This window comes from Lipotes vexillifer, unplaced genomic scaffold (assembly GCF_000442215.2).
Source record: "Lipotes vexillifer unplaced genomic scaffold, Lipotes_vexillifer_v1.1 scaffold54, whole genome shotgun sequence".
Lineage (NCBI taxonomy): Eukaryota > Metazoa > Chordata > Mammalia > Artiodactyla > Lipotidae > Lipotes > Lipotes vexillifer.
Genome location: NW_006789324.1, coordinates 2,976,424 through 3,000,768, shown reverse-complemented (window position 1 = coordinate 3,000,768; position 24,345 = coordinate 2,976,424). Strand labels below are relative to the sequence as shown.

Here is a 24,345-nt window from a genome sequence, read left to right as displayed (position 1 = left end):
GGGCCTCTCACTGTTGTGGCCTCTCCCGTTGCGGAGCACAGGCTCTGGACGCGCAGCCTCAGAGGCCATGGCTCACGGGCCCAGCCGCTCCACGGCATGTGGGATCTTCCCAGACCGGGACACGAACCCGTGTCCCCTGCATTGGCAGGCGGACTCTCAACCACTGTGCCACCAGGGAAGTCCGACCAGCTAACTTGACTCCTTAAATTCATTTCCTAGAGTTAGAAAACCCAGGTTTTTGCATCCCAACACTGCCAGAAGTAACAGTCAGTAGGTAGTAATCCATCTAACTCCCTCCATCCTCATCTTCTTTATCTGCGAAGTAAGTGATAACATCTACCTCACAGGATTTTCAAAAGAATAAGATAGCAGAGTTAAAAGATAGATAGATAGATAGATAGTTAATAAATTGGGTAGATAGTTAATAAATTCTAGTGCAGGTGTTGATGATGTTTGTAGACAGCAATCAAACAGAGTTGATATCTTAAATAGAATTTAGTAAGTATCTTGGAAAGATATTATTTCAAACTGCTTTCACAAGGGTAACAATGTCTCAACTTACTCCAAAAACTTAAGGTGGATTGATTGGACGGATAGAAGGACATATAGATGGATATATATGTGATAAACCAAGTACAGTAAAATGTTAATGGCAGAATCTAGGTGATGGTTCTAAGTGTTCACTATAAAATTCTTTCAACTTTTCTGTATGTTTGACAATTCTGATAATAAAATGTTGGGGAAAAATGGCTTTCACAGCCTCTTACATTTGGTCTTAGACTTGGGAGCCCCTTGAGATTAAAGGATACTCTTGGCTTCCGCCTTGTCTCCCCATCACCAGGCACAACGCCTTCCTCACAGCAGTTACTAGACGAACGTTTGTTTCACTGATTAAATGAATATATCCCTACAACAGCAGAACAGTTATTCTCATTTTGAAGACAACAGAACCAAAAAAAACAAAAAGAATAAAACCAACCCATATGTTCAGAGAAATGAGATTTACTTACCCCTCCAGAAGAATGCTGTGACTTGCATCTTGTCAGACTTCTGGCCTCCCTCCTCCCTTTCCCCAGTTAACATCCACCTATCCTGGGCCCCCAGATTTCCAAGCTAACAGTCTACCTTAGTGCAGTTGATCATGCTAATGAGTTCCTGTACCACAACACACATTAACTGCACTGTATTTTTTAGTGTCTTTTCTAAAGACAGTATTTTCCTCCAACAGATGTGACCTCCATTTTAACCACTGTGAGGAAAGAATTTTGTTCGGTTTTTGTTTTACATCGAATCATACCACGTGAGCATAAGGCCAGCCAAACTTAGCAATCTTTCTCTCGCTTCTCTGGTTATACTGTAAATTCCTAGATGTAGCTGACACCCCTACACAGTGGTCGGACAAGGCTGGCAGCAAGGAAGCTGGGCACGTGGACTATGCTATTACAGCCATAAGTCTGGAACGGACCAGGAAACAAGAATTCACTTAGCAAATATTTATTGAATATTTTTTCAATGCCAAGCGCTGTGTTTGGGTCGGAGAAGACAATAGTCAGGTATGGAGAGAAAGATTTGGTCCCTCCTCTTATGGAGCCAAGAATCCACCAATCCAAATGAGGAAGGAACATGGTACAGCAGAAAAAAAAACAAGCGAAAAAAACAAGACAGGATTTAGATCCAAAAGGACCTTCCTAAAGACCCAAGCCTGATACCTGTGGACAAGTCATTGCATCTCTTTGAGGCTTACTATATTTATCTATAAAATGTAACAAATAGTAACATTTAACTTGCAAGGCCATGTCACCAATCAAATAAAGAAAACATATGTCCAAGTCATAGAAGTTATAAAGTAAAATACAAAGTACAGTATCATAACAATAGCTGACATTTATTAAATGTTATTAGGTATCAGGCCAAGTCCTTCTTTTTTTTTTAATTTTGGCCTGCTTTTTTAAATTACTTTGTTGGACTATAAAAGTAAAAGAATACAGCACATATTTGGCATAAATGAAATATGCAAATGCAGGGATAAGGAAAGGATTCACTGTCCAGGTAAATGAAGGCAGGCCATCAGCCTCAACACTCCATATATTTTAGTTACCAGCGCAGTTTATGGGAAGACCACCCTGGAGAGAAAATCCACAACAGATGCCCTAACATCAGCTGACAGTACCGTCCGCAGTGCTCAAAGGCTGGGAGGAATCTGGTCCAAACGTAAAACGGCCCTAGTATAAACATTCTAAAGAGAGCTTGTTTGATTCAGTTGATGTGTCTTGGATTTTCTTGGGGGTGAAGGGAGCAACATCAAGGGGTTAGTCCCCTCAGAGCACAAAGACACAGAGGAGAGGCCCAGAGGAGTTACTGTATCAGTCTCACAAAATAAGCAGTGACTCAAGGTAACAGACTGCAGCCAAGGGATGGCTCTGGGGTAGAAAGGAGTAGTAATACTCCAAACTTCCTTTTCCACAACAGGGAAGAGAAAATGAAAGTACACTCAACTTGCAGTGGATCTTTACTTTGGAATGGACCTAACTGGACAGACAAAACCCAGCAATCAAAAATGGCATGATAAATGATTTGATAAGTTCATGCATCCATCAATTAAAATATGTACTGAGTTATCAGTGTGAGATGCTAAGTAATGCCCTAGAGACCAGGGACATGAAGATAAGTGAGGTGCAATATAGTTTAATGAATTCCAGGGTAGAGGTAAGGGGGGATGCCATAGCGGACAGAGGGCAGGACCCCAATCAACATAGAGAAAGTCAAGGAAGACTTCCTGGAGTTTGAAGAATTAGTATAAGTTTCCCCAAGTGAAAAGAAATGATTTTAAGTTTGCCAGGCAGAAGGAAGACCTCAGCAAAGACCCAGAGGTGTAAGAGAACATGAGTAAACATGAGTATGGTACCCTTAGATCCACTGACCAAGAAATTCCCCATCTGGAAAGTCTTTCCATTTCTCTAAGCATTTTGTTATAGGAAAAGTAATGATGGATTCCTTGAACAAATTCCCGCAGTCTGGGTCTCAAATCCAAGTGCCTAGAGGGGTAGTTGCTGGAAAAGGGAATGGTGAGGCAGGCTGGGTGGGGACCACTGTGAAATAAAGGACACTCGCCCCTTCTCGAGGGGCAGCCCCTGCACAGCTCTGGCCAGTTCCCTCCACATGGGAATGTGAACCCAGGACTTCTAAATCTTTTTGTTATTTTTTCTAGAGAAGCAGAAAAATCTGGATTTTTATGTGAAATTTCTTAGTTTTTAAATGTTGGACACTAATTCAAAAAAGAATTTTTTTTTCAAGCACAGGGTGGGTCCACCAAAACCCATCTGGGGACCAGATTCAGCTTGTGGGCTGCCAGCCTGTAACCCTACACATGAGCAGAAATGAGCAACAGGGCAGTGAGGGCCAAGGGATAGAGCCCAGGGGCTGGAGGCGGGCTGGACTTGGTGAGAATCCACTTATTGCGTAGCTTTGGGGAAGCAAGCTACTTAAGCCCTCTGGGTCTTGTTTTCCTCATCTGTAAAATGGGATAGTAATACTGTGTCACTGAGGGGCTCAGATGAAATACCGCATGTAAAGTCCCTCATACGGTGCAGATGGTTTAGGAAAATAATCCCAAGAAGAAAAAAAAAATCCCACTGTCAACCAGAAAGGTTAGCTAGGACTATAAGATAACTTTTTAATGGAAAAGTACAAAGAAGTAATAAAAGCATGATCTTTGTGCTGTAACATTAGCAAACTATACCAACCACGGATAGTGTCTCATTATTGTTTTTTGTAATATACAGCCATCTTTTTCTATACTGTAAGTTTCTTAAGACAAATGCATTTATAAGACTGCACAGCCTCATAATTTTTTTCCCTTTCACATTATAGTGTAAACTTTGTTGTTGCTATACAAATATTTATTATCTACCCAGTACATATGTCAGAAGGATTTTTTGAAGTCATAAAACAGATCATGTCACATGCATGTTTAAAATCCATCAACCATTTCTCACTGCTCTTAGAATAAAATCGAAATTCCTCTCCACGGCCTCAAGGCTGTGCAGGATCTGGCCCCTGGTCACTTCTCTTACCCCAGCTCCTGCCACTCCCTGCCTTGCTCTGCTGCCCTGGCCAGCCCTGCTGACCTCCTATGCTGATCTCTCAGGTGCTTTCCTCCCCTCATTGAATCTGCTGCTCCTTCTTCCTGAAACTCTCATCATTCTTGTCAACCAAAACCTCCCAAGAGAACACACTAGCTATGCCAAATCTGTTCATCTGCCACTCTGCTTCATAGCATTTTCCAGAAAACAAAATCACTTTGCATATGTATTTGTCTCCATGTCTATTTTCTGCTGCTCTATGCTAGAATCTAAGTTCCCAGAAGGCTACCCAGGGCCCTCATCTGTCTTGCTCACCTTGGCAACCTCAGTGCCCATCATATAGGAGACACTCAGCCAAGACTTTTTAAATGAAAAAAATGAACCCACCACCCATTGTTCCCAGCCTCAGATTCTCCTGAAGTCATTACTTCCAAGTTTTTTCCCTGAACTAGATTATTCAAACCCTGCAAGGCAAACACTTGAAGAGGCAGTAGAGTGAAATGGTGATAAACCCATTCTATGGGTCTGAAATGTTAAGGTTCAAACCCCAGCCTTGCCATTTATTAGCTGAATAACCTTAGGCAAATTGCTTAACATCTCTGAGGCTGTTTTGTCATCTGTAAATTATGAGACTTAACTTCATAGGGCGGTTGTGAGGATTAGATGAGTTTAACATGGATGAAATGCTTAGACAAGTACTAGGTATATAATAAGCACTGTATACCTTTTAGCTACTGTTTTCATCTACTTCCTTATTCTGTTCTTATTGCTTAGTCCAAAAAGGCTGTAATTTGGGGGACTTCCCTGGTGGTCCAGTGGCTAAGGCTCTGCACTCCCAATTCAGGGGGCCCGGGTTTGATCCCTGGTCAGGGAACTAGATCTCACATGCCACAACTAAGAGTTCCATACCGCAACTAAAGATCCCACGTGCCAAAACTAAAAGATCCTGCATGCTACAATGAAGACCCGGCTCAGCCAAATAAATAAATACATATACATATACGTGTGTGTGTGTGTGTGTGTGTGTGTGTGTGTGTATTTATATATATATATGTATTTTTTTTTTAAAAGGCTGTAATTTTGTGAAGACAGAGACCACTTCTGGCTTCCCACAGTGAAGTGCACAGGCCCCCACAGGAGGGGGATGGGGGATGGAGCTGTTTGTATGGTTCTTGATGTACGTATGCTTACATGATATGAGACTAGGAGTAAGACATTTAACTTTTTTGAGCCTCAGTTTCCTCATTTATAAAAAGAGATAATATCTACCCCACAAGACTAGTGTAAAGATTAAATAATCATTGTGGAATAAAATAATTCTGGGGCTGGAGGCACTGGTGAATTTTAGGGGAAACAAGTAGAAGGTATTCAGTAAGTCAATCTGCTTTGCAATTCAAAGCTGGCTGCTTTCTGGTATAGGTATTACACGTAGGATGTGGATGATTCAAACAAGTGAATGACTCTGAAAATATGTTTTATACTCTTCTACTATTTTCTATGATTGTCTCTGACAACACTGTGGTCATTTTTAGATGGTTTCCGTAGCTATTATTCAAACAGGAAAAGCATACCACTCATTACACTCAGCTACTTAAAATAAGATATTCTAGTGTTTAAAATTCTCTCGATTGGTGCTAGAATGTTATTGACATGCCCATCAGTAGAGACAAACATTTTTATGCACAGTGGAAGTGAGAATTAAACTACTCTTTGAATAAGATATTTTACAAATATCTGACTAAATTATAATAATTCCACAAAGCTGATATTATTATCATCATTTGACAGCTCAGCATGCTTAAACTCAGAGATGCTGACTTAGCCTAAGGTTGCAAAATTGGTAAATGGTGGAGAAAGATTTAAATGCAAGTGTGTTTGGCTTCAAATCCTGTACTTTTTCTGTTGTTACAGAACTGTGTTCTATCTCCCAAAGCTCCAACCTTGCATGAGCTGTACTGCTAAGATCTGATGAATGTAGGTAAATAATATCAGACCTATGCACGAAATTTAAAGCCAGAGTAACTAACAGAAAAAGACTATAGTTTCCACCAAACTGCCATCAAAAAAGAAACCGGTGCGTTTCCAAGAAAGAAATTGACATTGTTTATCTTTCATAAAGTTTCAAGATGAGAAACCTAAAGAAAAGAGAATAATTGTTACTATATCATCAAGAAGAATGAAAGAATAAGGCCAGTCGAGGCCCTTACTGTGCCAGCCTCTTACTGTACAGAAGGGACAAGGACAGGGCTTTCCTGAAGTCTAACAGAGTTTTCTTTTCAAGAGTTCCTACTGCAAAGCACCCAATGCTAGGTGTGCTAGCACCTTCCACAGCTAGCAGGAAGTTATCAAACCGCCCCTCTGGCTATCCAAACTCCCAGGTTCCTCCCAAGGATCTACATACACAGGATAAAGCACATTAGAACCAATCAGAGAATCATTTACTCATTTTCCCAATATGTTATCAGGGGAACAGAAGCAGAAGGGCATGGACTGGGGAGATGAAAGGGGCAGATATATTTTCTAAACCCATCAACAAAATCCTCTGACATTCCAGCCAGCTGCTTCCAGACCTTTGGATGAACAATGAAAACTGCAAACTATAAAATGATTAGTTTTCTGTTCTGCTGACAATAGCAAAAAGAGGAAATGAGTTAAAAGACAGGACTGGAATATCTCCATGCATCCGCTACAAGCCAGATAATTATCTTCCATTAACACTGAGCTGTCAGGATCGGCATCAGCCTGTTAACTTGCTTGACCTTCCTCAGCCTGCACCTTGTTACCCTACAATGTTTCATGTTTATAAAGATAGGAGACTCCAGCTGTTCCAGCCTGAGAGAACTTAATTTACATTTGGCCTTCATTAAGATGAGAGTCAGAATCATTGAGACCAAACGGAGAAGCCAGACTGCTGGGGGTTATGAAAAAATCAAATGGCATTTTTCCTTTTATCTGACAATTCTTATTAAGGAGAATTACGTCAACCTAAAACACACAAACCTTATATGTAAAGGACATGATTAAAATTCCATATTGCAGAACTAGGACCCGAGTGGCTTTGCCCAAAAGGTACGGTGGTCCTAGTATACCACTTCTGTCTTCTGAGAAGTCTGAACTCCAAATTCTGCCCAATTCCCTCTGACATCTGATTCCAGGCTAAGGACAAGGAGCACATGAATGACAGCAATACCGAGATGAGCGGTGAGCTCCTACTCCTCCACCGACCTCACCCCTCATGGCCAATCAGCCCCAATGTCCTGCTGACATTAACCCCTAATGATTTCTGGAACCCATCTCCTCTCCATCCCACAGTGCCTAATTCAGGTCTCATCACTTCTCACCTGGAAAACTGCAATAGCTCCTCACTGGCCCACTCAAATCATTCAAACAATATTTACTGAGTACCTACTATCTGCCAGGCATTTAATTAGGGATAGGGACACAACAAGGAACAAAATGGATATCATCTCCATCCTCCTGTGGATTACTATGGTTGGAGGGGGTGAGCTTTTATACAAATCATCATACAAACTGACGTGTCATTACAATTTATGAAAGATACAATGAAGTAAAATTAAGAGTACAGTGACAAGAGACCTCTGATTTATTTGAGGGTCAGGAAAGGCTTTTTTAAGGATGTGACAATAAAGCTGAGACCTACATGATGAGTTAGAATCAATGGTGAGAAGAGGGAAGAATATCCGAGCAGAAGGCACAGCATCAGAGCATCATTAAGACCAGAGGTAAAAGCAAACTTTTTCTCTAACAGTCCAGAGAGTAAATATTTTCAGCTTTGCAGGCCATGCAGTCTCCATCTCAAATACTCAGTTCTACCACTGTAGGGCAAAAGCACCACAGACAGTAGATAAACAAACAAGCATGGCTGAGCTCCAATAAAACTTTATTTATGGCCACTAAAATTTTAATTTCCTATCATTTTCACAAGTCACAAAACATGACTCTTCTTTTGATTCTTTTTCAAATATCTGAAAATGTAAAACTCATTCTTAGCTCCCAGGACATCCAAAAACAGGCAACAGGCCAGATTTGGCCCATGGCCCTAGTTTGCCAACCCCTAGTCAAAAGTCTGAGGTGGCAAAGAGCTAGTGTGTTTGAGGCACTCTGAGTGGATCCCTGTGGATGGATCAGAGTGAGCAAAGTGAGAGACACACAGTAAGCAGAGGAGGGAGGTGAAAATGACCTCATACACCATCTTCTGGGCCAGGTTACAAATTTTGGAGTTTATCCTAAGGGCAAAGCAAGGCCAACTAAGTGCTATAATGATGAAAGTAAGAAACCTGGTTTTAGGGGAATTCCCTGGTGGTCCAGTGGTTAGGACTTGGTGCTTTAGCTGCTGGGGCCCAGGTTCCATCCCTGGTAGGGGAACTAAGATCCCACAAGCCGCACGGCGTGGTCAATAAATAAATGCATACGTACTAATAAAAACATAAATAAATAAACTGTTTCTTACTCCCCCCCACACATATTTTCTCACTCCTAATCCAATCTCTTCACCCTGCCAAAGGTATCTAAGACACTTCCCCCCATGCCTAACAACCATCCACTAATCTCTCTCACCAAATAGGCCCTTAACAAACTGAGCCCGGGCTACTTACCTGGTCTCACTTCCTACTACACTCAGGAAAGCATCCCAGGCTCCTGTCCTAGGGCCTACACACCTTACCATAATGAACCTCATTCTCTCTAGAATACTGTATCCTTCCTGTCTTCTCTACTACGCAAAACCTCCACTCATATCTTGAGGCTCATCTCAAGTAGCTCGTGCAGAAAGCAAATTATTTTCCCTGAAAGCACTCTGCATATGCCTGCACCTCGGCGCTCAGTGCATCTTCTGCTGGCTCTGGTTCCATGCCTCTCTTCTCCTTATGCTCCCCCACCATTGTCCCCAGTGGTCACTGTGCCGCTTGAGGGTAAGGCCGAGTCCTCTTTGTACCCATGTCCCCAGTTCCTACCACAGTGCTGGTTCACAGCAGGACCTCAGGTAAGATTTGGCAAATTAAGGAATGAATGAAGAGTAAACAAATGGCAGCCCAGTAAACTTGGCACAGACTCTCACATTCTGACGTCGAATGTGCTGCTGAACAGCAACTCAAGCTACTGTACTTCCCTGTGCCTCAGTCTCCCATAAGCCCAATAAAGAGAAGGTACTGTTTCCCCATTCTCCACACATGGATGCTTTTCAGGATACAAAGGTAGAGCCTTTAGCATTGAAAGTGGTTTTGTGAGTCTGCAGGCCAGCAACACCAGCATCACCTGGGAGCTTGTGAGAAATGCAAATTCTTAGCTCCCGCCACAGGGCTACTAAGTTAGAGTCTGCAGTTTAACAAGCTCTCCAGGTGATTCATTTACGCATTGAGTTTGAGAAGAGCTAGCTGTAAGCCGTGCTGGTAGGCTTTAAGGAGAAGGTACGAAACATTTTAGAAGTTGTTTTGATTTTGAATTTGTAATCACAGTAAAACCAAAGGAACTCTCAGCAAGGATTCCTGGGCATGCTTTTACCAAAAAGACAAAAAAAATAATTGAAAAAGTCTGAAAAACAGATTTGAGGCTCAGCCTTCAGGTAGTTAAATGCACAGTGAGGCACTGTTTAGAGCCTTACTCAGAAAATTCTGAAATGGAATTGATTAGATGGACGGACGGATGGATGGATGGTCAGTCTTAGGTCATAATCATTGCCACACAAATCTAGAACTTAATTATTTTCTATGGGCTTTATTTAGTGCAGTTAGATCTCAAGCGCACACGTAAATATCCTGACAGGTTCATACCAAAGGTATATTTAGATCTCCTGGGATATACAGCCCTGAGCTGGCTATGAAGCAGGTGCTCAATAAGGCTCTGGTATTGCACCAATGACCACCTACTCAATCCTCCTCACTTAATTCAGAACAGCTATTCCTCACCTGTGGTCCAGAAGGGTGACATAGCCAACCCATTTGTTCTTTTGAACATGTTTAGGCTGGCTTAAAGACCATCACCACCCTCATTCCTGGTCCTTCCCAAAGTGGTATGCTTCACAGAGGATTTTAGTACTGCATGACTAATGGGATGAGCTGGGATTTGGAGACCAGGAGACACAGGTTTAAATTCTGGCTGTATCGTCTGTTTGGGAAAGTCATATAACCCTCTCTCTGAGCCTCAGTTTCCCATGCCATCTACCAAGCAGAGGTTGTTAGGATGAGATCAGTTAAAGTCTATAGCACACATAGCAGAGTGTGGAGGCAGTGCAAATACAAATCAATACACTGCTTTGTATTTCAGGATATTTTTGTATCAAGTTTCCAAACTGATCCAGTCCAACTCTCTCACTTTAGAGATGGAAAAAGTGAGGCCTGGGGATGAAAATTGCTTTGCCCAAAGTCACACGGTGGGATGCAAACAGAGTCAGAATTAGGATCCTAAAACCCCCAACTCCTAAAACACTCTGTGTTTTCAAACTCTTAGCAAATATAGACGTCTTTCTGCAAATTAAAACTTACAAAATAGCTCAATATACTAAACAAGTAACAAGCCAAGCCTGCCTTGATTACTGACGCCCTTTTTACTTATCTCCCTTCTGCCCCATGGTGGCAATCCAAGGACACCTCCTCATCACCTTTAAACTCTCTCCAACCCCACATTTGAGTAATTGAAGACTCAATCCACCTGAAACCTCAGGGCCAGTAAATGAATCACGGCAGGTCTTATCATTAGATGGATTCTCTCCTCACCAGACCACCTAGGGGTTTTCAAGTTCCTGCAATTCCCAGAGGACTTGAACTTTCTCACACATCCATCTCTACTGGGAACCATTAAGCTGACATCACCATTCTCCACACTTCATAAATGATTCTAACATCTGGAAATGGGAACCACCTGCAAGTGCCTTAGCCAGAGATCACCTTATCACAAAAGGGTACGGAAACTCAAGTTCAGGTGAGATGAGAAAGGCATTCCATAAAATGCCACTAAGGCCAAAGATTAATCATTGGGGGCTAAAAGTATGTAGAGAAAGAATGTTCCAGTCAGAAGATTTGGACTTGAATCCCAGCTCTGCCACTTTCTAACTGGAATGGTAATTAACCTCTCTGAACTTCAGTAGAACAGTGGATATTAAGAAAATCAATTTCAGAGTCATTTTTAGGTTCAAATCCTGGTTCTGTTGCATACTTATTGAGTCACTTTGGGTGAGCTGACGAATCTCTATTAGCTTTAGTTTTTACAAATACAGAAAAAGAAAAAAACTACTTTATAGGGTTGCCGTTAGGATTCAAAGAGATAATCTGCATCAAATACTTATTTCAGTGCCTTGCCTGAGTTAAGCAGAATGACTTAACCATAACCGAATCAATAAAATGGGATCAACCTTCCTGAGACTTGCTGCAAAAATCAAATACAACAGCGGTGATGAGCAGGGTGCCTGGTACCAATAGATTCAATAAACGGAATCCTCTGCTATTATGAGTAATCGCTCCTCAACGCTATGCACTTACCTCTTTTAGCCACAGAAGCTTCGGGGCCTGCATTTCCACGGACATCACACCCCCAACATACTGCAGGACACTGTGCTTGGTTTCGTTGATCCTGTGGACCTGACTGACTGCCCGGTGGTCCAGCCACATGATGATGTTTCGATGAGAATCCCCTAGCAAAAACAAGGGAGATGAGGACAAAGCTGCATCCTTATCCTTCTAATTCAAGGGGGCACTTATGAATTCCCAAGGGCAAAAATCTGCACAACTGCTTGTATAATTTCACACATCAACAAGAAACAAGTGAAAGGACCACCACCAACACTGACTAGGTACATCCTACCCATATCTCGGACCCTTGAAGAGACGTGCTCTTTGAATATAGTCCCAGGGTTAAACGTCTAAAGGAAAAACCAGTCAAGATCCACCAATTAATTATATTACCATTCATTCTCTCTCAACTTTTCCCCTTCCTTTCCTATCCCACCTATTCTAGAAAAACTTTTCTGGGTACATACTCAAGAAAAGAGCCAATGAAATAAGCCTAAAACAATACTTCAGCTTTTTAAGGTATGTCTCCTTGAAATATGGACAAATATTTTAGGTATAATATCATATACATTTACATAATGGCTTTTATTTGCCCATATTCTCACTTCCTCTAGTCACTCTAATTAAAATTAGTTAATTTAAGTGTTTTTCCTCACTTGGTTGGTTTGTTTGGTGGGGTGGGAAGCACTGGAATTTTTTTCCATTCTGGAACCAGGCAGACCTAATGGGGAACGTTCTTTCAGTATAGGCAGAAACACTGAGAAAGTTATTTAATTTTTCTTAGCTTAAGTGTCCTTATCTGCAAAATGTAGCATATAAGGATTAACTGAGATTTTTCATTCATTGAACAAAAGATAATATGCATAAAGGATATGGCAAGTACTTGTCACATAGTAGGCCCTCAAGAGGAATAAATCACAGGAAACAGAATTTAAAATCAGCTGGAAAAGGAGCATGGGCAGTGCCCCTCACATCCTACCTCTACCATCCTACAGCCCACAGAGAAACTAGTTGCCCCTTTCCCCCTTTCCCAGACTCTGCTAATTCATCCTGCACTGGTGGGCAAGCCAGTATTCTTTTCACAGTCCTCTGCTTCCTCTGATGGCAAAATGCAGAGAACAGTAAGGAATATACCTGGGAGATTATAAACGGGGACGATAAAAGGGACCCAAGAGTAATTGAGATAGGTACTTCACATGTTATTTTATTTACTGGCAAAATAACTGCAGCAATTATATAATTTTGCTAATATGAGTGTTTATAGAGCTGTGCGCGCGCGTTTGTGTGTGTGTGTCCCAAGCCTTGTGCTGAACCTCTTGCACACATCGTCTCATTTAATCCTTAAAACAACTCTTGAGATCTAGGCCGTTTTCAATGACAAACTGACTCCGAGATCGAAGACATGCCTACTACCTCACAGCTGGGAAAAGCACAAAGTGTTCTTTGAAAGTAGATCTGTGCAGAGAATGGATAAATAAATTAGTAAAACAAATTTAAACTCCAGCTACACACATCAACATGAATAATGACACCAGCTGGGGTATTTTTAAACACAGTATATATTGTTTGTTGTTGTGGGTATACACACATGTGTTAAAAGCACAGAAGATATGTGTTTGTGAACACCAGCTATGGCAGAACCATTACCTGCTGGGCAGAGGGGAGGGGGAGGGGGAGGGCATGGACTGAAGCTTCAAGTGGTTCTTTCTTTAAAAAAAAAAAAGGACTTGTGGCAAATGTGGCAAAACCTCATCTGTTTATCCTCATACATACATAGGAGGCTGTAATCTTATTTTCCTTACTCTTCCATATATTTGAAAAAGAATTTTTAAAACTTACAAAAATAGCCTAAGGACACATCTAAATTAGGTCATCATCGTAATGAGTGAAGGACTCACTCATTGGTTTGCCTGCCTGGAGAGATTTCAGGTCCCACAAAAACTCCTCAAACAACAGTAATACATTTAAAATAAGAGAAAGTACATGAAACCTTCCATAGGTACATCTAAGATTTTGTTTAAACAGCTGAGTGATTCTACTGTATGATGAAACTGCTTAAAGTTCTGGTTCTAGTTTGACATTAAAATCTCCTGGGATAGCTTTAAAAATACTGATGTCCAGGTCCTATTTCAGAACCATCACGGAATCAGATTGTGGGTATGTGGGCACACATTCATAAACACACACACACACACACACACACACACACAATGTGGGTGTGTGGGTGTTGGGGGGGACAATATCTGCATTGCATCTTAAATATTGTATAGAATCTGTCTGCAGCTGCTTCAAGACAAAAACACCTGTTGCTAAACTTTCTACTGTAAAGACAGACCAATCAGCCACTACTATCTCTACATGAAGAGGCTCTCAGAATGACAAACTGAGCATTGTGTAGGATCAATTGCTTTATTATATTTATTATGATTATTAATTAACAATGTTCATTACAGACAACAACCTGGAAGTTAATCTTTTTTAAAGTGCCTGTAGAAAATCACAAATAAATGACTCCACTGAAAGTTCATTTCATCTTTTATTAAGCATCTGCTACATGCCAGGCACAGGGCTGGGTGCTGGGATACCAAGAAGAATGTGCCACAGTCTCTGCCCTTACAGAACACATGGGTAAATGGAAAAACGTCTGTATGGAGTGATGACTGCTGGGACAGAAGTCCTGGACATGGTACAGAGAGAAGGAAGAGCACAGAGAAGCCCCCAGCTAGCTGAGCCCGAGGCTGCACAGGGAGCTTCCAAGACACAGGAAAGCTTTAGGTTAATTCTGAAAATGACCGGCCACTGGATAAGCAGGTGAAGAAAGAGTGAGGGAGGAGGAGCTACACAATAGAAACAGCACATGAAACCAAGAGAGCACAGACCCATAAAGGCATCATATTTTAAGAGAACTGGAAATAATCTAGTAGAGCAGAATCTGGGTTACATAGTCAGTTTACCTTAGGGCAGATTATTTATCCCTGTAGTCATTCAATTAATACTGTCAACACCTCACAGGAGGTGTTCCAGGGGTACTTGAAGGAAATGACTGTGAATCAGAAAACCATCTAAATATTAGGTTTCTGGCCTAGGTAGTAACTTCCTCCCTGACCCTAAATTATCTCCCTTAGTTCCTCTCCCTCCCAAGAGCTCCTGTGGCTGGAATGATTCACCCAGTCATGGTCTGAGCTAGGTGGGTTGCAGAGGTAGGAAGCACACAGCAATGGCACCTCTGTCAAACCCAGCACTGGTCTGATCTTGAAAAGGAAGAAAGACCAAACAAGAAAAGGCAAACGAGACTATTTGTAGGTCAGTGTTCTCAAACTAGTGTACTTAATTTCCTTGGGATTTTTTTTTCCTTTTCCTTTTTCTTTTTGGTTACCATCTAAAGAAAGTAAGTTTTGCTGGTCTTATGGGTTTGGTTTTAATGGTGATGGTTAATTTCCTGACCCCACTCCCTGCTCTTTACAATTACTGCAATTAACAATTACTGCAATTAACCAGTCAAGAATGGGTGATTATCAGGTAAACAGAAGTCTTTAAAGACCCTCTTAATTCATCCTTAAAATCTGAATTTCATTTTCTAGTACAGGCTAATCCACTGCAGTTAAAATCTAACCTTAATAGAACCTGTTGAAAGGCAAGAAACTGGTGAGGGCACCTGCAGCTGGATGCATTTGATGAATGATGGGTACATTTTAACCTTTTAGGTGGAATACAGTTTTTTCAACACTTATAATTCAGGTTGCAACCTAGGTAACACTTTTAATAGGAGAACTGTCAACAGGAGGCAATTCTCTCTACAATGAGAAAAAAGATGGCATCCGGGAGGGTGCTGGTATAAGCAGGTTTAACAAGGAACTCTTCCTCTACTTCAGATGTTCTTATGCCTAATATTTTAGCTGTCCATTCATCTGCACCCAGTAATTCTCCACATATTAGAATTATCGAGAAAACTTTCAAAACACTGATGCCCTAGCCTCACCCCAAGCCAACTGAATACAAACCCTGGGGGTAAGGCTCATGAATTGGTAATCTTAAAAGATCTCCAGTTGATTCTAATGTGCTAACCAGAGTTCAAAACCATGTGTTTTAGCAGATTAGAAAGTACAGAGTCCTTGGAACTTAGAGCTCTTAACATCTAAAGTCCCATCCAAAATGAGAATTCCTCCCACAGCATCCCTAACAGACCATCACCTGACCGCTACTTAAAACAAGCCAACAAAGAAGTGCTGGCAGCCTCCCCAAGCAGCCCTCTCTGTGGTTGGAGAGGGCTTGCTGCTGCTGAGCTGAGGTCTGTAGGTTCAGTCCCATTCCTTGGGTCTCTGTTCTCTGAAGTGGTCTAGACGGGGGCTGCCCTGCCCTCCTGGACTGGAACAATGCCAGCTGAGCCAGTGGTCAGCCACTGAGAACAAGGACGACTCATATTCGTCTCTGAAGCCCCAACACTTAATCAGACAGGGACTGGCACACAGGGGGTGCTAGTAAATGTGGCATAAATAGAAAAATGTGTGTGTGTGTGTGTGTGTGTGTGTAAAAGATGGTCACCATTAACACTGTGCTCTAATCATTCATCCATTTGCATACTTTTGCAGGGCATGTCATTTATAAAAATTACTGTTCCATGCATTAGGTCCATAGGAGTAAGTAAGACACATTCTGCTAACTTAAGGAATTCATAATCGGACTGAAGAAACTTTTCTGAGCATTCAGGCGTCTGGCTCTCAATTCTCACAGCAAAGCTACTGTTTCATTATTCCAATTCTTTCAGAGGAGAAACCAAGCCATGCAGACGTTAAGTGACTCACTCAAGGTGTCACAGCTCAGCAGCAGCAGGGCTAAGATCTGGGACTGCCTGACTCCAATGCCAGGGTGTCCCAGTGTGCCCCAGTATCCACAGCCGCCGATTAAGAAAGGTGCTGCTACAGCAGTGTCCACTACTAAGGATTCTTTAATACAGCCTCGCCCAAAACATGCTTGTGATACCTACGTTGGCAACAACTGACTGAAAATGCAGAGTCACACTCGTTTAGATGGAGCATGCAATTTCCAGTGCACCATAGTCTCCACTGCTCCCAAATGTCTGCCACTCATCAAAAGGTTAAATGTCAGTTGAATTTTATCTCTGCACATGTGCTGTTGTTTTTCTCAAATCTGGCACACTGTATTCATTTACATTACCTACCTGACTTTTGGGTTTGCAACCTTGGTGCTAGCACTACTGGCTAGAGTATCCCAAAAGGGACACATTCTCACCACCCATGAAAAATTTCTGACAGTGGATAAAAGTTGGCACTTACATTTGAAACAGCTCATTACAGTACTCATGAGTGTAATGAGAGAGTGCAATAAGAGTGTAATGAGAGTGTATTAGAACAACGTCATTAAATGCGAATGTCTTTGGTCTGGCTATTGAAAATAGAGAGACCATTTGTTTCCAGCTTTTGTGTGATACATGGTCCTGTCTGTCTTATTCTATTTTCTTTAAGTGAACTTGATTCACCCACTCAAATGAATGTGGTGGAGGAGCTTCATATGCAAAACAACTGCAGGCACAGACAACACTCCCTACCTTGAAAAGGCCCAGACCAGTTACCTGTTTCAAGGCTACTCACTCTGAGCTAATGATCCCATGTCCATCCTGCATCAGATTTTCTACTGTGGCTCCTGTGTATTATGGAGCCAAGTCTCTTCCTAATCCACCTAATCCCAATGTCACCCCTCTCCTACTAACTGCTGCCAAGCTTTAACCTCTAGGGACGTGATTTTGGGGCTCCATGCTCCACCTGTAAATCTCACTAACAGTGATAACACTTGATATCATGCTCCACCTGGGCCCCGGCCAGTCTCCCACCACCAAGAAAAGAGAGAGAAATGGTCCTACCTTCATGATTCACTGGTAAAGGACGAAACTGCTTATCCAAAACAACCAGAGAACACGTGGCGTCAAACCCAAGCCCTCGAATTTGGTTTAAATCAATCCCTTGTACAACTTTCTGTTTTAAAAACAAATAAACAAAAACATAAATTAAAATACAGGCTTTTAAAAGACTGAAAACAGTTATGAGTAGAAGGAAATGAATGGAGAATAAAGTACTTACAACAGAAAACAAATAAAAGTTCAGTGTCACTAAAATATCAGAAGATCCTATAAATTAATTTAAAAGACAACCAATCTAATTGGAAATTAAGCAAAGGACATGACAAGTCACTTCATAAAAGAAAAAGAAATAGTCAAAGAGTATATAAAAGATTCCCAACTCCACTAAAATTAAATAAATGCAAATAAAAATATCCCAATCTTTGATTTTCTTACTGGCAAAAATTTAAAAAATTAAGAGTATATAGTAGTGGCAAGACAGGGAGAAGTGGACCTTCTTTTACATTATCCTAACAGTGTGATAATTTAGTACAAATTTTAAATATAGTATAGTATTTATTAAAATTAAAAAATGCATAACTTTTGACCCAGCAATCCTACTCATAGGAACCTATCCTAGTGAATTATTAGCATGAGTAAGTAAAATTACATATAAACAAAGGTTAACTGTTTAAGAATATACCTAAAAATTGGAAAAACTATTTTTATTAAATAAATTATGGTATACCTATAAAACAATTTTCTACAGCCATTAAAAATGAAGAGATAGAGAAGCATCTTCTGGGTGTGATAGTATGAAGAGGCTGGCAAATCTTCTTAGCAAAATAAAAGGATAAAACTGAACAACATCATCAAAAACAACCATTTGGGGGCTATGGAACTTGGCCAAAGCTACAGAAAAACTGAGAAACAGTCTTTCTTGAAAAATAAAATTGCACCTAAAACATTCCCACAAAATAACAACTCTAGGACCAGATGGATTCACTGGGAAGTTCTGTGAAACATTCAAAGAATAAACAATACCACTCCTGTACAAATTTGTTTAGGATATAGTGGAGGAGAGAACATTTTCCAACATTTCATGGCCAGTACTACGCTGATACCAAAGCCAAACAAAGATATCAAATGAAAAGGACACTGTAGACCAGTAACTGCCATGAACGTAGTGTAAAAATCCTTAACAAAATATTAACAAACCAATACTGCAACACATAAAACATTCACTTTTCACCATGACCATGTGGGGTTACCCCAGGAATGCAAGAGTCGTTCAATATCCATAAATCAATTAATGTATAACATATACTAATAGAATAAAGTACAAACACCAAATGATCATCTCAACAGATGCAAAAAATAAATAAAAAATAAAAAACACTCAATAAACCAAGAAAGAAGGGATCTTCTACAACCTGATAAACAGCATCTACAAAAATCTATAGCCAACATCATACTTTACAATAAAATGAATGATTCCATCCAATCAAAAACAAAGCAAGGCTGTTCTCTTTCACCACTTCTATTCAACCTTGTACTAGCAGTTCTGGCCAATGCAACAAGGCAAGAAAAAGAAAGTTAAAGCATACAGATGGGAAAGGAAGAAAAAGTGTATTATTTTGCAGAAGACATAATCTCATATGCAGAAAATCCTTAGAAATTTATCAAAAAGAAAAATCTACCTGAAGTAATAAGCAACCTTAGTAAGATCACAGGATACAAGATTAACATATAAAAATCAACTGCATTTCTATATACTAGCAACTAACATATCAAAATTGAAATACCAAAATAATTCTGATCACAGTAGCATCAGAAAAACAAAATACTCAGGAATTAGTTTATCAAAAGAAGTTCAAGACCTATACCCCCAAAACTACAAAACAAACTACAAATTGGAGAAATATGCCATATTCATGAAACGGAAAATTCAACATTGCTGAGATGGCAATCTCAAATTAATCTACAGATTCTACACAACCCCTATTAAAATCCCAGAAGGTTTTTTTTAAGAAAATGACAAGCTGTTCCTAATTTATACAGAAATGTAAAGGACATAGAAAAGCCTAAGCACTTTTGAAAAGAAAGAACAAAGTTGTAGAACTTATGCTACATGATTTCAACTTACTATAAAATTACCATTACTAAGTTAGTGTGGCATTGGCATAAGGATAAATTTATACATCAATGGAATAGAAAAGAAACATAAGAAATATACCCAAACTTGTATGGTCAATTGATTTTTTATAAGGTGCCAAGACAATTCAATGGGGAAAGGACAGACTGTATGACACTAGTACTAAAACAACTAAATGCCCATATGCAAAAAAAAAAAAAAAAAGAACATACACTTTTTGACTTTTACCTTACACCATACACAAAAATTGACTCAAAAAATGTATCATATCTCCAAATATAAGAATTAAAACTATAAAACTTACAGGAGAAAATCTTTATGACATGAGCTACACAAAGATTTATTAAAAAGCAAGACTCATAAAAGAAAAAATAATAAATTTGACTTCATCAAAATTTAAAAATATTTTTCTTTAAAAGAAACAGTAAGAAAATGAAAAGATAAGCTAAACATCGGGAGAAAACATTTGTAATTCATACATCTGATAACAGACATATATGGAATATATAAAGAACTCTTATAACTCAATAATAAGAGGATTAACAACCCAGTTACAAAATGTGCAAAAGATTTAAATATACACATCACCAAAGAAGACAAATGGCCAAAGCACACAAAAATATGCTCAACATCATTAGTCATTAAGGAAATGCATATTAAAATCACAATAAGCTACTACTACACACCTACAATAACAGCTATAATAAAAAAGAGTGACAATACCAAGTGTTAGAAAATTATGGAGAAAGTGGAATCCTCGTACATTGCTGGTGGAAATGTAAAATACAGCCATTTGGGGAAAGAAGTTTGGCACTTTGTGAAACATAATTTACCACACAACTCAGCAATTTCACTCCTAGGTATCCATCCAGGAAAAATAAAAATGTATGTCAACATAAAGACTTGTATGTGAATATTCACAGCAGCATTGTTCATAATACCCTAAAACTGTAAACAAATCAAATGTTCATCATGGTTTAACCAAATGTTGAAACCAAGTGTGTTGTATCCATACAACAGTATAGTACTCAGAAAGAGTACTATCTGTGCAACCACATGAATGAACCTTAAAAACATTATGCTAAGTGAAAGAAGTCTGACACAAAAGAAGGCATGTTGTATGATTCCATTTATGTGAAATTTCTAGAAAGGAATAACTATAAAGAAAGAAAACAGTTTACCTATGACTGGGGCTGGGGACTGACTACAAACAGGCGTAAGGGAACTTTTGGGGGGTAACAGAACTATTCTAAAATTGAATTATGGTGATGATTGCACAATGTGTAAATTTAATAAAATCACTGAATTATACATTTACAATGGATGATTTTATGGTATGTAAATTATACCTCAAGCTGTTAAATATTTTTTTTACAAAGTTGAGCTATAAAAGATGACATGGAAATACATCCATGATATATTAATAAGGTACCAAAAAAACAAACAAAAAAAATACAACAAACTGCTAATAGTGGTTGCCTCTGAGAACAGAAACGACAGCTGGAGGAGACAGGAGATTTTTCACTTTGTCATGTAATTTTTTAAGCTGGAGAATAACAGATTTATTGATGAATTCTATTTTTTAATTTTTGTTTCTATGGTTTCCTTTTGTGAAAAAGCATGAGTGATCATACTCATTAACATTTCCTGCCAACTTAAAACATGACAATAACCTTTTAAATACCACAAAAGTCAACTCAAATGTGTCCATCACCATTTAAAATGCTCAAGTCGGGCTTCCCTGGTGGCACAGTGGTTGAGAGTCCGCCTGCCGATGCAGGGGACACGGTTCGTGCCCTGGTCCGGGAAGATCCCACGTGCTACATGCCGCGGAGCGGCTGGGCCCGTGAGTCATGGCCGCTGAGCCTGCGCATCCAGAGCCTGTGCTCCGCAACGGGAGAGGCCACAACAGTGAGAGGCCCGCATACCGCAAAATAAAATAAATAAAATAAAATGCTCAAGTCTTCTTTCTTCCTGTTTTGGAGTGTTGGACTTGTCATTTAGGATTCTGTTTCTTACTATTTAATGGGTTCCTCAAATAAGAGCTACACACAATTATTACAGATTTTTCAGCAAAGAAAATCATTAATTTTTTTCAAATAATAACAACAATAAATTATAAAATGTCACCATATATTGAGCACCTATTGAGTGCCAGGTACTTTACAAACATCATCTTATTTAATCCTTACAAAACCCACTGAGGAAACATTTAGTATTTCCATTTCATAAAAAAATAAGTGGAAGACTGGGGAGGGAAGGGAATAGCAAGTGGGCTCCAAAGATTGAGAATTTGAACTTAATCCTGTCGTACAGCCAGTCGATGGCAGAGCCAGAATTCAAACTCAGAGCTTGTGTTCTTCCTACTCCACCATACTGCCTGCCTGCCCAAGAGACTCACCCTGCAGAGAGGGCATGTGCTCTATGCAAGAATATCGCTAGTCAGCCATCTGTGATGCCTGGCAATACCTCTGCCCCATATCACCAGGTGAATGCCCCGTACACCTTTACTACACTGATCCATCAAGACTTAGAAGAATGTGAGCCGCAAACCCAAGTCCCTGTCAGCATGGCCTCATGACAATGACCCACAAAGACCTGGTTTCAAATCCTAGCTCTGTCACTCTGGCTATGTGACCCAGGGCATGTTACACAATTCCAGCCATTCTAATCACCCTCTTGCCTTGCTGGATCATGTCTCTGTAGCGTTTATAAGCATGGCCTCCTCTACCTGGAATGTCCTTCCAACTTGGCTTGGAAATCTCTGGGTAGTGGCTAAGATCAATGGTACTGGGTACAGAGACTCCCTGAGTTTGAAACCTGGCTCACGTGCCTTTGGGAAGCCAGAAAACCAGTTTCCTTGTTTACACAAAGCTATTACTTAGACCTACATCTCCTAATGACATTATGAGAATTCAGCAAAATAAGGTGTGATTAGCCCAACATCTGGCATTTGGTGCACAATAAGTAGCAGCCATTATTTGAGGAAATTAGCTGCCTCCAATCTTCTTTGAACTCATGGAGCATCAATCTAACAATCAACAAGCCAGCCCTAACTTCTCCCTGCCTTGCAGCCCTATTGGTCTCTGTGCCCAGAGAGCGCACGCCTGACTTGGGCAAGCCCACCCCACATAGGCCTGCAATTAGTCAAGAGAGGAACTGGGAGGGAACATGCAGAAGATGCAATAAAACTCAACACCACAAGGCAGCTTTGGAGTAGAAACAAGCATGGGCTACAGTGTCAAAAGAGCCACCTTCTGGTTCCAACTCCACCACTTCTGGATCAGGTAATCTTGCACTAATCTCATCACCTTTCTGAGCCTCAGGTTCCTGAGAGAGAGAGAACTCCTAGGTAAGGATCAAGACCGTCAATTAGTTTGAAAGTACCCTGGAACCAATAAACCTTTGTAGGAAAGATGAAGGATGGAAAACTCACTCAATGCCTTACTAATTGTGTTCATGGAACCTTTCTGATGTATGAAGCATAGCATGCTCTGTGTGTCATGTAAGCACATATAAAATGACAGGATAAACAACTGAAAAGATTGGGTAAACTCAAATCCTCCTAAGAATTATGGTGGGAGTGACCTTCCAGTAGAAACAAAGAAAATATTCCCTACAATCTACTTTATGAATCCCCTCGAAGACCTACAGAGTTCTATATTCTAACCATGGCCTTTCAGCCTCACCATTGCAGTGTCTCCATCTCTAAAACGGAAACCTATCACAAGGAACTGGAGGAATAATTGTGACATGCATTTAAACCTGATTTGGTTAGGCAGCCACTGTCATTTCCCCAGCCTTATATGGAAATGCCTTATGACCATGCTCATCATGCTTATCATGAGGACCCTCTCCACTCCCCAACCCCACCCCCATCTAAATCATCTCAGAGAGATGGCTGTCAGGGTCACACCACCCAGAAGGCCCCTGGGACTTGACCTGCTGACCTGAGGATTCTTTTTTATACCCTCATTAATGGAAGAAGAAAGCAGGCTAGTAAACTCACCCCAACAGCTTGGCATCAAGGGAATTTCCTCGGCTAGAGAGAAAGCACATTGCCCTGCTAAAGAATTTCCAGAGAAGGAGACTTCTGCAACTTCATTCGGTAACCTGGTCCATGTCTCACAACTGTCAACTCGTAGCTATGGGGCAGCAAACAAATGTTTGGGGAAGGGATTCTGCATCGCTTTGTTCTGACTGTGGGAACCAGTTCAATTCTGCATGTGTTTTAAATCAGCAGGCTGTGCCTTATTGGGTGGGGAGACAGCGTTCCTCAGAAATCTTCCAAACTGAGAACTGGAGGGTCAGAGGCATACCTGGTTTTATCTTTGGCTGTATTTGGAGCAAGGGTCAAAGCCCGGGGCCTCACGGAATCCAGCTTGCAATAGAGTTCTATGTGGCTGGTACTGTATTCTTTTAAATCTTGATTTGAATGCCTTTGTCAGCTTTGGGGGTGTGCATGAGGTTATGAAATCCCCAGTTCCCTCAGGCCCATCACTCCCTGTTGCCTACACAATTCAATTACGCATTCAGTCAGTCAGCAAATACAATCAAGCCCCTTCTAAGGTCATGCTGTGCACTCTTCTGGGTATTTGGGAAACAATGGAAAGCAAAATATTTTTTTTAATTCCTTACTGTTTTGGAGGTTACGTTGTAAGGATATACAACAGCCAATAAACCGAAAAAATTATATAGCGTATGTACAGTATACTAGAAAGTGATGTCAGG

The 24,345-nt window shown here is 40.4% G+C and overlaps 1 protein-coding gene across 2 annotated transcripts in view; it reads right to left on the bottom strand.

Moving 5' to 3' along the window:
- The window catches only part of FGGY (FGGY carbohydrate kinase domain containing), a 412,679-nt gene that overhangs the window by 372,745 nt on the left and 15,589 nt on the right, over positions 1-24,345 (bottom strand). The window contains exons 3-4 of one of the 2 annotated variants that reach the window (XM_007462575.1): positions 17,484-17,595; positions 11,576-11,727 (exon numbers count right to left, since the gene is read on the bottom strand). The exons of the other annotated variant lie outside the window; for it this stretch is intronic. Of the exons in view, the coding sequence (XP_007462637.1) occupies positions 11,576-11,727; positions 17,484-17,595 (264 nt within the window). The remainder of the gene's footprint in view (positions 1-11,575; positions 11,728-17,483; positions 17,596-24,345) is intronic. 2 annotated transcript variants of the gene reach the window in all.